General features: G+C 43.8%; 1 protein-coding gene across 7 annotated transcripts in view; it reads right to left on the bottom strand.

Moving 5' to 3' along the window:
• Positions 1-1,096: 1,096 nt before the first annotated feature.
• Positions 1,097-14,783, bottom strand: part of SEC31A (SEC31 homolog A, COPII component) — a 64,147-nt gene continuing 50,460 nt past the window's right edge. For 4 of the 7 annotated variants that reach the window (XM_075929492.2, XM_075929495.2, XM_075929494.2 and 1 more), the window contains 5 exons: positions 11,457-11,515; positions 8,492-8,764; positions 6,997-7,116; positions 3,245-3,316; positions 1,097-1,851 (listed from right to left, as the gene is read on the bottom strand). In XM_075929492.2, the coding sequence (XP_075785607.2) occupies positions 1,672-1,851; positions 3,245-3,316; positions 6,997-7,116; positions 8,492-8,764; positions 11,457-11,515 (704 nt within the window). In that variant the 3' untranslated portion in view covers positions 1,097-1,671. Of the gene's footprint in view, positions 1,852-3,244; positions 3,317-6,996; positions 7,117-8,491; positions 8,765-11,456; positions 11,516-13,939; positions 13,979-14,783 lie in introns of all 7 variants that reach the window. The other 3 variants (XM_075929490.2, XM_075929493.2, XM_075929491.2) reach the window with 1 other exon arrangement.

The raw sequence follows: 14,783 nt of genomic DNA, 5'->3' as shown, positions 1-14,783 counted from the left end.
CAAAGCCAGGATCGCTGTCTCACTGATGTGGTAACAGGCTAGCGGTGTGGCAACACGATATCCACAAACCCAACGACCGCCTAAAGAAACAGAGCAGGTAAAACGGGTTAGCCAGGCTGGATCTGTGCGACTGTGCTTCACAAGAGGAAGTGCCACATGATCCCGAACTGGGACCCAGCTCATCAGGCCATTTACGGAGTGGATGGGAAATACTTACTAGACCATATGGACCACGAATCCGCGGGCGGAGTAGTGACAAGCTTATTTTTCACTCAGATATGAAAAGGGATTCCTCAGCCCCATCACATGGTTCTGGCAGCCAAATCTCACCTTTTGGCCCTTCTTTAGCCAGTACAAGAGATTGCTGCAGAAGACTAGGAGGAGGATTATTTCAGTGCCTCATTATGAAGGAACCTAACTTTTGCTGTCTGTGTTTTAAAGTCTCAGCATCTGGTAGAGTGAAACTGTTCTCCACTGCAGCTCATCAAGACCAGTTTTGATAGCTCCCATAGACCTCACAAAAAACAGGCTGTCGTGAGCAGCCCCCTTTTATCAGCGAGTCCAGTGCTTATGGAATTGGCCTTACCACACTTATTTGCCACTCATGACACATTTTTCATATTTTAAAAACTCGAGTTCAATTTAAACAAAGCAGAAAGTGGCACCAGAACACACACACACACACACAAAGAACTTAACTGGTTTGATGTGGGGCCAAGTGGCATGGCAGTCATGTCACAGCCTAGGGAATGTTGCAGCATTGCAAATGTGAAAATGGATTGGCCACCTATAACCTCTAGCTACAGGGGACTGCAAGCCAAGGTTTGCCTTTGTTTACGTGCTGAGTTTGTCCCCCTCTCTCTAGTGGTTGCCTTGGCAACTTGTAACGATTTCAGATCTTTCAATGCTCTGCTAAGCCCTTCCTTGACACGTGAACACCCTGATGTAAACTTGGAATAGAATTGTCTTAATCCCTATGTACCAGGACTTCCATAGCGCACTCAGCCCTGAGAAACCACATCTATGCCTCAGGAAAGGGGCGGATAGCTCTCCCCCTTGCTCCAGGTTCAAATCACAAAGCTTCATGTCATAAATACACATTTTAATAAATTACCTTTATTCAAAAGATCACAACAGCCTTTATTTTTCTTTCGTGCCCCAGCGCAAAATTAAGCTGTTTAACATTTCATTGGAATAAACTAAATTGCAGGTAGCTTTAAAATGAATGACAAAATACACTTAAAAACAGAATCAGACCCTTTAGTCTAGTGGCTATGGAGGAATGGGAGGGGAGGAGGAAAGAATGTGATAAACGGTCTGTCTGATATACAACCCAATATCATCTTTTGCCACACACTGCTGTATTAGAAGCCACTGTATAGTAGTACAACATGCACCTAAAATTGACAATACAAGATGTAATCCATTAAATACACTGTCTAGAGACAGAAATCATTAGGGATGATAAAAGATTAAAATAAGAAAGCACCAGGGCTCAAAGGCCATTCTAAGATGAAGTGTATCAGTAGCGATAGTGTAATGTCATTGATCAGAGCTCTACTGCAACATGCTCTAAGGTCTGGTATTTGGTCCACTTCTTGCACGTTTTGCAGAAATGTACTTCTTTGGAAAAGTGACCTCACAAGCTTTGTGAAGGGGGGCGGGGTCACATCAGACCCCCAGCTTATTGGCTTGGGTGAGGACGACTTTCAGCACTGGCATGAAGGCAGACGTCTCGCTGAAGTTGCTGGTGCTGACTATGTGGGTGTGGATGTTCAGTCCCTCTGTGTAGTTGCGTGTTTCGATGCTCTTCGTAATGCTGTGCAAGCCATTGATGATTGCTGGGGAGAGCTGAAATGAAGCCGAGGACAAACAAAGAAGTTCAGCAGAAAGAAAAAAACCACCCAATACGCCAAAGCAGAAGACCAAACAGCCAAGATCAAGCAGCAAACCAGAACGCTGCTGTGGAACCCTGGTCATCCCTTTGCAAGGGTCTGGCAGTGAGCTAAAGCATTTGGGACATAAGCCAAAGCCTAGCAAAGTCAACAGGAGTCTTCTCACTGACCTCAACTGACTCTGGCCCGGCCCTCTGCACCCGTGTTTACAGGCTGTTCGGAGGGGAAGGCCATTAACTCAAACACCAAAATACGAGAAGAAATGCCTGTTGAGTCTACTGGGATGGGGGAGAGGCTCAGGGAAGGCACGTGTGGCTTTACACCACCCTTTCCTCAGCTCCCCGAGCCTAACACACCTGTGTCAGCGACGACTCCCAACAAGACACATGAACGGGTTCCTGATATTTATTTCTTTACTTTAAGGTCTGACTCTACTCCTGGAAGCCTCCCATGAGCAAGAGTCAACAGCAAAAAGATCACTAAGGAAATAAGGCCTTGTGGTTATGCTGCTGGGACTGACCCTCAGCAGAGTTGAGCTCAGTACTTGATATGCCACAAAATTTGCACCAGTCATTGTGTCTCCACAGGCCTTGGCGCCCCTTTGGTAAAATGGGGAAAGAGCCTTGGTCTGATTTGTCAAATTAGATAAGCTCTTTGGAGCAGGCACAGGCATCAACTCAGTGGGTGTTCTGGGGCTGGAGCACCCACGGGGAAAAGTTAGTGGGTGCGGAGCACCCACCAGCAACCCAACTCCCCCTCCTGGTGGCCCCACTCCTCCTCTGCCCTCCCAATGATCCTGGAGTGCTGCGAACAGCTGATCTGCAGCATTCAGGAATCTCCAGGAGAGAAGGGGAGAAGCTGGGACAGGCCATGCTCGAGGAAGGAAGCAGGGAAGCAGTTTGGAGGAAAGGGCAAAATGGGGGCAGGGCGGGAGTAGGACAGGGGGTTGGGGGAAGGGATGAAATGGGGAACTGGGGCAGAGGGGATGGGGTCAAGCACCTCCAGGCTAAAGGGAAAGTTGGCACCTATAGGAGCAGGGACTCCTAGCACAACAGGACCCTGATCTCAGTCTCTAGGCACGACCACAACACAAACTCCACGACATACATGAAAAATGGGTGCACACGCAGTGCCAATAATTCGAGGTAAGGATTAATATGTAATAATGAAACCTGTATCAATGCAGTCTTTTCAAGAAATTCTTAGGAATGCCTATAGCACATTGGTGCAATAGTATTCTAGTGAAATGACGTGCCTGTAAGCAAGGACACAATTCCTAGTAATAACATGCAACATCAAACGGAAAAATAGTTGAAGACTTAAGGTAATAAAAGAACTAAACTACTTACTGTCTGTTCCCTAAGTTTGTCGTACAGGAACTCCAGGCGTTTATTGGCATCATCTAACTTCCTCTTGGTTTGCTGCAGGGAAAGACAGGAAATGAAGTGATATTAAGAACACATTTCTCATAGTGAGAATATGATTTAATCACTAGGGGAATCTGTAATAAATGAACAGCAGCATCTGTGATTCCTCCATTAGCACTTTTTTCATTATACCTTTTTGCCAATGATTTTACTATGAAAGATAAAGACTAGACAGCAGCCAACTCCCACAACTTAGATTCTGCCTACCTACTTGCACTGCAGTAGTACTGCACATGCGTAGTTTGTGAAACACCCTGAAATGTTTTGGTATAAAAAAAGCAAGACAAATACCTGGTATGAATTGTGTTTTGCAGTTAACTGGGAAAATATGATTTCTGTTAAGTAAAAGTAATGTTAAGATCAAAGCACCCAGCTGTCCAAAAAATAATTTTATCCTGAGAGCTCAAGGACGGGCAATAATAAAAGACAAGAAATGAAATCATTAGTTGAAAACCCATTCTAATTGAATTTTAATTGCAGGGCTATTAAGGCTTAAGAGTAAAAACAGGAACACATGTAAACAAATTCTTACTGCAAACAGGAAAAAACAAACCAACCCCATGCTACAAAACATCTTTTGTGTCCATTGAAAGTTCTGATTTTGCAAAGACAGAAATTTATGGGGGCTGGGTAATCTTTTTTTGCCATAAAAACGATGACATTTTATCTGAGATGGATTCATGGGTCCTACTCAGGGTGTGGAATTTCATCGTGTTCCACCAGAAGTGCCACATTCATTAGTGAGATGGTGAATTTTCTTTCCAGATGGTGTTTGTGAAAAGCTATGGTCATGGGGTTTTGCACATGATTAATCAAAGTAAAACCAAAGAGTCCTCAGCTGCAAATGAGACAGCACACCTGCTGCTGCTAGTTTAACATGAATGGGAAGAGGCCAGCAGCACTGGGAATGCTAGTTTGGTAAAGATCTTGGGGTTCCTTCTCCCTGCAGTCCTAGGACCTTTTAGGATCAATAGCTTCATTTGCCAGAGAGCCTTTCATAGAGGTACTGTACTCAGCAAAGCACTGACAAAGACAGAGAGAATTCCAGGTTTCTTGGCTATATTTCAGTAGAGATTTGAAGCATGATCGATGGTTGATATGGGAGAGATAAGATTCAAGGAGAATGTCATTGCGCAAGCACATTCTAGAGCTAGCGTGGCATAACCCTGTGCGGTGTCCAGGGATCTAAAGGAGAAAATTATTTCCCAAAATGACAGGGTGAGAAAAGAGCCTCTCCGTGTGACCTCCCACATATGGGCATTTGTGCCATTTGTCTCAAAGTACTTGACAGAGTGGGTAGGGTTCTCGCTCTACGGATGTAGGAGCGGAGAAATAGATGGAGTAAGCGATGATGCTAACAACATCTGTGTTCAGGACATGGCACAAAGTCACAAGTCAGCAACAGAGCTGCCAGTAATTCTCCTGACTCCGAGTTCCCTAGTTTAACCACAAGACAACACTGTCTTTCATACCAAGACCTGTACGTGTACATAGCTTGGCAGAGACTGCCCATGTGCTAATGGTGTCTATTCCTCATATATATGGAAGGAATCATGCAAGTTTTGCCTGCTACTGTATCCAGGGACTGTTGCTCTGCCTAAGAAAATCGAAGAGATTTTTATAGAATTGAACAAATGACTGGGCTGATGTCCCAGGAAAAAAAAGTGACCTTTTCATATGGAGAAAACAAGAAAAAGCGAAGTGGTGTTAGAATGTGAACTGGACTGTCTTCGGGCTAGTCTAATGTTTGCTTCTCAGAAGACGATATAATTTAGGGATGTTAGATCATGGTTAATTGAATAGTCAAATAACTCATGAATTCTTATCAGTTAGTCGATTATTCTATAGTCCCCAGGGGCAGGGCTGGCAGCAGGGCAGGGTGCTAGGCGAGAGCTAGTCTGCGAGGGGAGCCAATTTAAAAACCAGTTCTGCTTGCGGATCGGCTGCTTGTCGCCCTGTGCTGCTGCTTCTGAGAAAGAGGCAGCAGTTATGGAGTGGAAGCAGCCCCTGTCTTGGGGGGAGGAGGAGGAGGTCTGAGCTCCTGGACCTGGCGCAAGCGGGAACTGAGCCGGTCTTCCTGCCCACCCAGCTCCTAATACACTTTAAAAGTAGAGCCATAGCAGGAGTAGGTCCCGAACCCGGCATGAGTCAGAAGTGAGCCGGGCTGCTGGCCAGTCTGCTAAAAAATTTACTGGCTGGGTGGAAAGAAAATGCTTATAGTCGATAGCATTAACCTAGAAGCGTTTGCTTATAGGTTAATCGACTATACAATTACATTCCTAGTATAATTATGGGAACTGAAAGTTAGGCTTGATTTCTGCTCCCCTCCCTCAGCAGGGTACCCTTTCAGAAAAGCACTGGAGCAGCTACCTGCTGCTGCATAGTCACAGTTAGTAATTTGAAGATGGTGAAAAGAAAATCGAAGGGGCTCTTTCCCATCTCCCATGAAGGCAGCATGTATAGATCTACCAGGAAATTCTTGGGATGAGGAAACATCCAAGTAGGCATCAAACCAAAACTACACCTTTAGCTTGTTAGTGACTCAATAAATAGGACACAAAGCCAGTTTGTGAACAGTCTACTGAGGACTTACAACACTGACAAAGCCATTATTGTATTCCAGCACCAACGTGTCAGCTTACATTACTAATGGAAACCTGAGTCTCTGTCACTGGTTAAACATATTCACCATAAGGGAGCCGTTTAAACAGCCAATCTTCTTTTCATAACCCACTTGTGGCACAAGCTGAGGAGTAAAAATTGTATTTCACAGCTGCAGTGTTACTGACATTTCTCTTGCCGAATCTCTCTGATATTTCCATTACTTAGAAACATTTGTTTTTTTGGAGTTGAATGACAATTCAGGAAATGCACAAAGCAGTTAAAAAGCTCATGGACTGGCACGTGCAGTAAATGAACCAGGCACAGCTGTTAGACTTCACCAGTGGTAACCCACAATAAAACGCTTCTGTAATAGCATTAGTGCTCTAGTCTGGTCCGTAGAGGCCAGCGTGATTTGACTTGAGCAGGTCTGAAATTCCATCCCTTAGAGTCAGGGTTCTCAAACGTCTTTTGCTGAACCTCCCCTTTGAAAACATTTCAGGCTGTGACACACTCCCCTCCTCCCAATACCATGCCACTCGTGCTTCTGTGCTGCCGCTAGCAGTGACGCTGCCTGAAGAGCTGGGCGCCCAGTCAGCAGCTGTCACTGTCCAGCAGCTCAGCTCTGACAGTAGAAGTAAAGGTTGCAATGCCTCGACACGCCTACAACAGACCACAACCCTCTTCTGTGTTAGGGCCCCCGGTTTGAGAAATGCTTTCAACAATAGTGGTCACATGGTGTGGGAAAACATACACACAACCGTGTATTACTAGAGACAAGAGACACTGAATAAACCCAATTATTAAAAGTTAAACTAGTACCCAACCATTTAATAAACTCACTACTCCTACCACTTTGCTGCTATATAGAACACTGTGTCAGATCTTAAATGCAAGCCATACTGACCAAACCTATCATTGTGCAATGTGTGTGCTCTGATTAGATTTAAAATGTTACATCAATATACTGGAAATATGTCTTTACAAGTTTGTGTCCAGACTCCCCAGCAAAGGTGAAAAACTCCCCAGACAAAGTGCTGTTCGACTAACGCATCACCCATGCAAAGACCTACTGGATCTGTGGCAGACAACAGGCATCTCTGGATGAGAGCTTCAAATGTGGTCTTCAGAATAAGGTGCTCATCAGGAATTGGCTTCTTTGTAATCTTCTCTGCTGGCAACGACTGCACATGCTAAAGAGGAGATGAGGAGGGTATTAAAGTCACTTTGGAAACTCCTCTGGATTTGTATGTATTCGGCCACTGTCTCCTCCCAAGTTATTAACAATCTGAGCATGCTCACTCACTCCTCCCCTCTATGCCAGTGGAGCTGAGACGACCAAGGAGGCAACTTTAGCAGTGTCTCAGATGGGGAGAGCGTCCAAGGTTTCTCCTTCAGCAGCAGCTGTGAGGAGAAGGTACTTGATTGGCCTGCCTGCCTAGCTTAGGGTAATAGCAAGTGCAAAGCAGCACCAACTAGCTGGTTACGGTTTTAAAGTGACAGCCCTGAATGAAGACAGTGATACAAATCCCACTAATGCTTGTGTTTGCTATGAATACGAGGGGTTAATTCCAGAAGGAGTTTCTGACACCGCTGCAGAAAAGGGGAGGAATGGCTTCAGATTGCCCCATTCACAGATACCTAATGGACAGACCTCACTAAGCATTGTGCCCTTTGAGGAGGCTGAGATCTACCATCAGGAGGGGACCTGGCCTGGGAAGTCCTAACCTATAAGCCCAGAGAGGGAGCCATCAGGCAGGAGGCTGGAAATAAAGAACCTGGGGCTGACAGGGATTCTGAAGCACAGAGTGGGACACACAGGGGCTATGGGGAAGTGGACTGAGGCTGTCCCCAGAAACAGGGGTGCCTGGGAGAATCTAGATCAGACAGCTATGTCTGTAGACTGTTGTGGTAACCCCCCATTTCCTTGTTATGCTTGACCATACTGTTAAAGTTACCCAGTACTTTGGTTTGTAAAAGCTCTACTGGGTCTCTATAGTCACACTGGTGACAGATGGAACACACAGGCTGCTGGGCAGTCGAATTTCAGTCAGGCCTGCCGAGGCATCATGGTTGGTGTGCACGAGGCTGAAGCCCACCCTTCGGCTGAGAGTTGGAGAACTGTGAGAGTTCACCCTGTAAAGTCATGAGGCCTAAAGTCTCAGAGAGAGAACCAAGGGGGACAGAAGAGCAGCTAGCTTTGAACAGTGAGATGGTTTTGAGATTTTATCTTCTCAGCCTCTCTCCGGATTAGTCTACGTGAGAAACCTGCACTGGTTCAACCTAAGTCGGTTTCTGTACCATTTAAACGGTACAAACCTGTATGTGGACACTCTTACTTCAGCTTAGGAGTGACTTATTGCAGTTTAGCCAAAATCAATTGCTAATCAACTTATGCTTAATCAAAATAAGATGCCCACACAGGTACAACGTTTTCATGTCGTTGAGGCCTCACATACGCAGCGAAAGTGCTCATTGTGTGTCCGTTCTGGGCCTACCACAATGAGCCCCCAAGCCTGTAAAGAATGGTTAGGCCTTACCAGAATACATCACCTCAATTACTGTTACCTGTATGGTATTGCCAATTGGAGCTCCTGGTGCCCCCTCCGTACTGGGTTTTGACATAGCAGGAGGCATGACTGACTGCCCCAGAGGCTGCTGAACAGTCTGGAAAGGGTTTTGTAAAACGGGCTGTGCTGATGGAAGGTGTGAGGGCTGAAATGTAGCCTGAGCTGCAGGTGGCAGTGAAGTTGGAGGCTGCTGCATCTGGGATTGTGGATCCAGCAGAGGATTCATTATTGGGGATGTGATGGGAACAGGAGGCATGAAGTTATCAGGCATCTGAAGAAAAACCAAACAAAACGTTGACTATGCTTCTCTGTTCATTATTTCCACAAAACAGGCTATATTATACTAACTCTGTCTTTCAATTATAATGTACTTGCAATAAAGACATGTAGGAAATAATACCTCTCGGTGTCTGGTACATTTTTACTTATGACAAAAATTGACAAGGAATATGTAACAAGTCCATAAATGTACATGCAGTACATAATGGGGTCTCTTTCCGTTCCATAGATTTTACAGTCTAAAAACCCAATCAAGCAAACATTTACACACATACACAGCTTCAAGTCAAATGGGGCTGTTCACCAGCTTAAAAGCATGTGATTAAGAGTTCACAGGATAGGGATCTACAGGCACTAGTGGATACAACAGAGTAGAATATACAACAGAACTCAACAAGTGGCATGCAGGTATTAGAATGCCACATTTTACTTTTAATAAAACAAAAATATAAGAATCTCAGTTAACAGAAAATTAACTCCCAAATATCCAGATTGTTTAATGACATTATTTAATGTTGGGAAAAAGTCTATGAAAACTTCATTTCTTATTTAAGATCTTTGCAAGAATAATTTTTTATTCTGAACTCTGAAGAACCTAGCCCACGGCTGGCACTATACAACAATAAATCTTTCAAATAAGAATCAAGCCTCTAGCCAACAGATTTCTATTCAGTTCAATTATTAGTGCATTTATGAATGAGTGCTGAAATGCTTATATGTACATACTCATAAAAGGCCACAAACAGACTCTCTGCTTGGGAGAGGAAAGAGCAGATGACTGAATGGGCTTGTAGTGGATCTCCTGGGCAGTGTGGTGGCCTAGTGGTTAGGTCTCAGAGTTAGTTGGCAGCAAAGGGGTGTAGGCTCCTGCCACTGGAGCCCCAGGCCTAGGAATTCCCGCCTCTTATCTAAGTCAGGTTCTTAAAGTTTGAAGTGAGGCCCCAAGAGTCCAATTTCCCCCTCAGTGAGGGTTCCTTGTAGGTTCTCCCACTTTGTATCAAGGGGAAAGGTTGGAGGCTTACGTGCTCCTGTAGCTAACCCAGTAGACTGCTACGGCTCAGGTCCTGCAGTCAGCAAAACTAGCTCCTGTCTCCTCGCTGGTCAGCCCCTAACTGAGCCAGGTTCCTCTCTTTTATCCTCCCTCCAAGCCTGACATTGGCTGCAGGTAAAACGGGGCATGGCTAGTTGGGCAAAAAGGTTTTGTTTAGCCCCTGCACTTCCAGGCCCTCCTCTCACTTCCTCACAGGCCTGCTGGCTTCTGTTATAACCACAACATGTGAAAAACATGTTAGCCTTTCTACACTTTTTAAAGAGTAGTGAAGGAAACAACAAGAAAGTCTGAGATTGCTAAATGTAGTTCTGGTTTAATGGAATTGCAATTATCCCCACTGGTATACTTCCTCCTCCTGAGAATCTTAGCCCTTTCTGTGCCCCAGACAGACAGCTTGGGAGACTAAAGCCCTAAATTTATCATGTACAAGAGCCGGTACAACAGACTGGCACACAGCAAGTTTGCCCATCTCCACCCCACCAATGATGTTTGGCAAGCCTGACTTGGACAGACAAACTCCCAGGGTTACATGTTACTATTGTTTTGTCTCCATGTACAGCCAGTTCCTGACTTACGGCCACCTCGACTTATGACCATCCGCACTTACAACCAAAGTGGTCATAAATGAGGTCCCCGAGTTACGAACGTGATCTGCACTTACAAACAGCGCGGTTGCCATGTAACTCAATGGGATCTGAGTTACGAACACTTCGAGTTACGGCCAAGTGTTTGGTCCGTAACTCATTCGTAACTCGAGGACCGGCTGTATATCCACAACATTATTCTGTCTGCTCAGGGTGCTGTGAAGAACTGGACAGACCACTATAACAGCTGGCAGTTGCAAATATTATGATCACTGGAAAATGTTCCACAATGAATCCAGAATTGGAAAAGTCACTAACCCCACGGTGTCCAACCAGCTCTGAAGGAGCACATTATAATGGCTACTGATATAGCGGACTAGCCAAATAGCCCCATTGTTCAGGCCAACTAGCCACACTCAACCAGCCAAATGTAAACATGTGGCTAGAGGCAGCATGTTGAAGACCACAGCTCAACCTAATAAAAGTGTCTTGAGCTATTCACTCCCACTGTCTACACTGGTCATGCTGTACTTTCCCACCCAGAGTCTTAGATAAAGGTCAAGTTTTATATCATGGTCTTTCATCTTGACACTTGTACCATTAGTAAATACCAGAGGTCAGATCCTCAGCTTGTGGCAACTGCTGTACCTCAAGAGAAGTCAATGGAGCTATGACAACATACATCAGCTTTGGCCCTAGGCAAACACATTCACAACTCACCTGCTTTCTTACAAGGTTACAAAGATCCGTAATATTTTTGCCCCAAAATGTGACCATATTGATTATTAACAGCAATTTCCCCAAGAACTCAGTCTCCTTTGGATGCATATTTCAGGGTGTTTACAAATGTATTTCAGGAGATAACATATGTTGAAAATGTACAATTCCTCCTCCCCTGCAAATGCAACTTTTACTCATAACGCTATCAAATTGCTGTTTGATTATAACATGTCATTTTTCTCCTCACAGCAAGGATTTTAAAACATTAAGGTCATGCTTTATAAAATGCATCATATGCAGGTTAGTGGGATACTAATCTCCTACAGTACCTTCTTCTTCTTTGTAACTCTGTTCAATGCAGGAGGGTCATTCCAGCCATTCTGAGGTCCTATAACAAAAAAAGGCAACATCAATCTCTTGTTAGAATCCTAAAAGATGGGGAATGGACTATTTGCCACACAACATCGGCAAATTACTGCCCTAGCAACGTCTAAAACTCTTAACGTAGGCTGGTGCTCTGTCATAGCTGTAAAAACGGTGATTGTGTAACCTGCTAGCCAAATTCTGGGTTCTCAAATCTGCTTCTGAGCCACTGTGGAAGAACAACACATCCCCTGCATTAAGCAGCAAGCCCTGCACTTCATTACACCGAAACTCTTATGTTGTATCTGCCTTAGGAGTGGTTACTTTCACAGCTAAACTGGAGATTGACTTAATCATCTTGAGCTTCCCTCCTGTACATGATATACATTATGCACTAAGCTCCTAGTAGTCAACATAAAAAGTCAACTAGCAACCTCCCATCTCCCAAGAGAGCTATGTTGCACTGCCAAACCCTTTGCATTATGGCGATGTTTGTGGCAGATACACAATTAGAACAGCGTAGCCAACATATAACAGTTCATTAAAGGTCTGTTTACAAAAGAACAAAAGAGACTATTTGCTGGGCAATTTTGTTGGCATAAGCACATTAACATTCGGATAAAAGTTAATCAAGAGTCAGAAAATTCAGAAAATTCTGAGGGCAAAAAAAGCAGTTAAGATGCACAGAAATCTGCATAAGACATTTTCAGAATGTGGCTGTTCTTTTTTGTGAAGGATGTTTACACAGCAACAAGATGGGTTCTCCAACAACAGAAGGAAAACAGAGAGGATACTCCACCTAGGGCCATGTCTAGGGAGTAGGGTGGGGTGGGGCCCAGGACAACCCTCCTTCAGGCCCAGATCCTGGCCCTGCTCCATCCTGCCCTGCCTCTTCCCGCCCCCACTCTACCCTCTCCCCCCCACTGCACTCATTCCTTGAAGCTCCTCCCCCAAACGACACAACTTGGGGTATTATGGGGGGGTTGGTGCAGGGCAGCAGTGGGGGTCAGGCCACAGCATTCACCACAATGGCAGGAGCTGTGGGAAGCGGAGCAACCCAGCCCTAGTCTGCTCCACAGCCATCTCCCATCTGGGTTGCTCTGCTTCACTGCAGCAGTGCAAAGCAAAGTGACCCGCCTGAGAGATGAAGCAGCACAGAGGACACTGCTGTGTCACTCCGCTTCCCATCTCTCCTGCTGTCACAGTGAATGGGGTTGGGGGGAAAGCCTGCTGCTGGCCCAGGACCCCCAGGTAAACCAGCAGGCTACCCTGGGTCTTGTGGGTGAGATTAGAGCAAACCTCAATATGGGGGACTGTCCCAGTCATAGGACAATTGGGGCAGCTGCCGTGGGTCCTGCCAAAGCGAGCAGTCCTATGGATGGAATGGCTTTGAGTCCAAATGAAGAATGAAACATCAGCAGAACTCCTACCACCCTATGTCACATTCACCTGTATGCTCCAGAGACACAAGGCAGTCATCAGCCAGGTCTACCCAGCCATTTAAGTAAGGTTTATGGTTGTGTTGGGTCACAAGAGCAGAGTAAAGCTGTCTGAGCAGACTGGTGAATATGCCTCATGCATTCTGGCCAATGTCAGTAGTAATGAGGAAAGAGAAATACAGAACATAGAATACCTAAGCAGAAGTGCTTCTAAAAAATTTTTTTTGTGGTTTTCATGAGAAAACCTTTCATTAAAAGATAGTATTTTCTGTGTATTTGCAAAATTTTCAGAACAAAGCTTAGATTAGTACATTTAAAATTGTTCCACTATTTCATTATGCACATCTCATAGGGACCATTGTATTAAAACTCAACATTAAAGCTGCTTAAATTGGAGTTATGAGGATTTATAAGAGCCATAAAAAGCCAAAAGGAAAAAAACTCAATGGACTTTTTCACCACAGTGTTTTTCTCTTAGTAAACTAGAAATTCATGCTTGCACAGTGGACTGGGTTACTTCAGAGCAGACTTAACCGGTCTCTAAATTTAACAAGCACTTGAGAGTTTTGTTAAAGAAGTTCCATAATTATGAAACCATTAAGAAATTAAAGGTGCATATTAAACAATTGATTTAAAACCTTTTATGTGACTTCTTGTCTTGACTCAGTCATATCTCCTGAGCAATAAGCTATCTATCAGGCCATCAGATTTCATAAGACTTGAGGTCTGGAAAGCCTGACTTTTGCAGCACAGAGTAGGACATCAATTTTTTTAATCATTACTAATATTGTTAATACTTTCTTGGCATTCAGTTAAAATGCACCAATTCATTTCTGTGGTTAAAAATTCCAAGTAAGTTATTATTTATTTTCATTAGGATATTGTAAGATTTGATTCAATTAAAATGTACTGACAAACAGCACTGAATTTAGTGCATTATGAGTCACATGCATTAAATTAATTTCTTATTGTGGCTCAATGATTTCCATATTATACTGTCGCTGGTTCACCTTCCAGGGCAGAGGCTTGGTCTGGAGAAGACTGATTTTCTGTAGATGAAATGCAAAAATAACTAAAGAGGTTTTTTTTTTTTTTTTAAAGTAATCATACACTAACCTGCAATTATTGAAAAGAAATAGCTAATGAGAAAAATAAGTGTGCAAAGACGGAATTTTCATCACTTGACAAAAATATATAATTAAATAGCCAGCTTATTAACAATACAATTAATTTGCAGAATGACTTTTTCTCTGCCCTCCCAAAGCATGAGTCCGACTCCTTTTCATTTAGAATTTCCACTTTTCAAGTTGCTCCTAATAACTGTTACAGAATCCTGACTCACGTTTGTTTCCAGGACAGCTGAACCAAGAGGCCACTCCTCAGAGACAAAATTCCCTCATTGCAATTGCTTCCATTCAGGAAAGCATTTAAGAATGCATTTGAAGTGCTAGAATTCAGCAGGATTTAAGCACATACTTAAATGCTTTCCTACATCAAGACCTATATGATTATTTATTAACACAGCAAACATATGCAGTATTGATATGCAATGACATGAGCTTCACACAAAAACATGAAACAAATTCCCTGTTCAAATAACATGACAGAGAAAGATATCATGACACACTATCATCCAGAAAGAAAAAGGGAAGTGCTGGACCTGGGACAGCTATGTTACAGTATATTTAAACTTGGTTAGGCACATCTCTCATAAACACTGCTTTTTAGAGATTTATAATCCTTGCACAAACGTCTCACTGGATTGAGACGTGCACTGTCGTAACTCAAAAAAAGAATTTTATGCTACACTAAAAATCATTTCATGTTTAAGATGGATGCCAGAGATAGATTTCT

Source organism: Pelodiscus sinensis, chromosome 4 (genome assembly GCF_052426305.1).
Source record: "Pelodiscus sinensis isolate ZL-2025 chromosome 4, ASM5242630v1, whole genome shotgun sequence".
Classification (NCBI taxonomy): Eukaryota; Metazoa; Chordata; order Testudines; family Trionychidae; genus Pelodiscus; species Pelodiscus sinensis.
The sequence above is the reverse complement of the archived record's forward strand: the minus strand, read 5'-3'. Positions and strand labels throughout refer to the sequence as shown.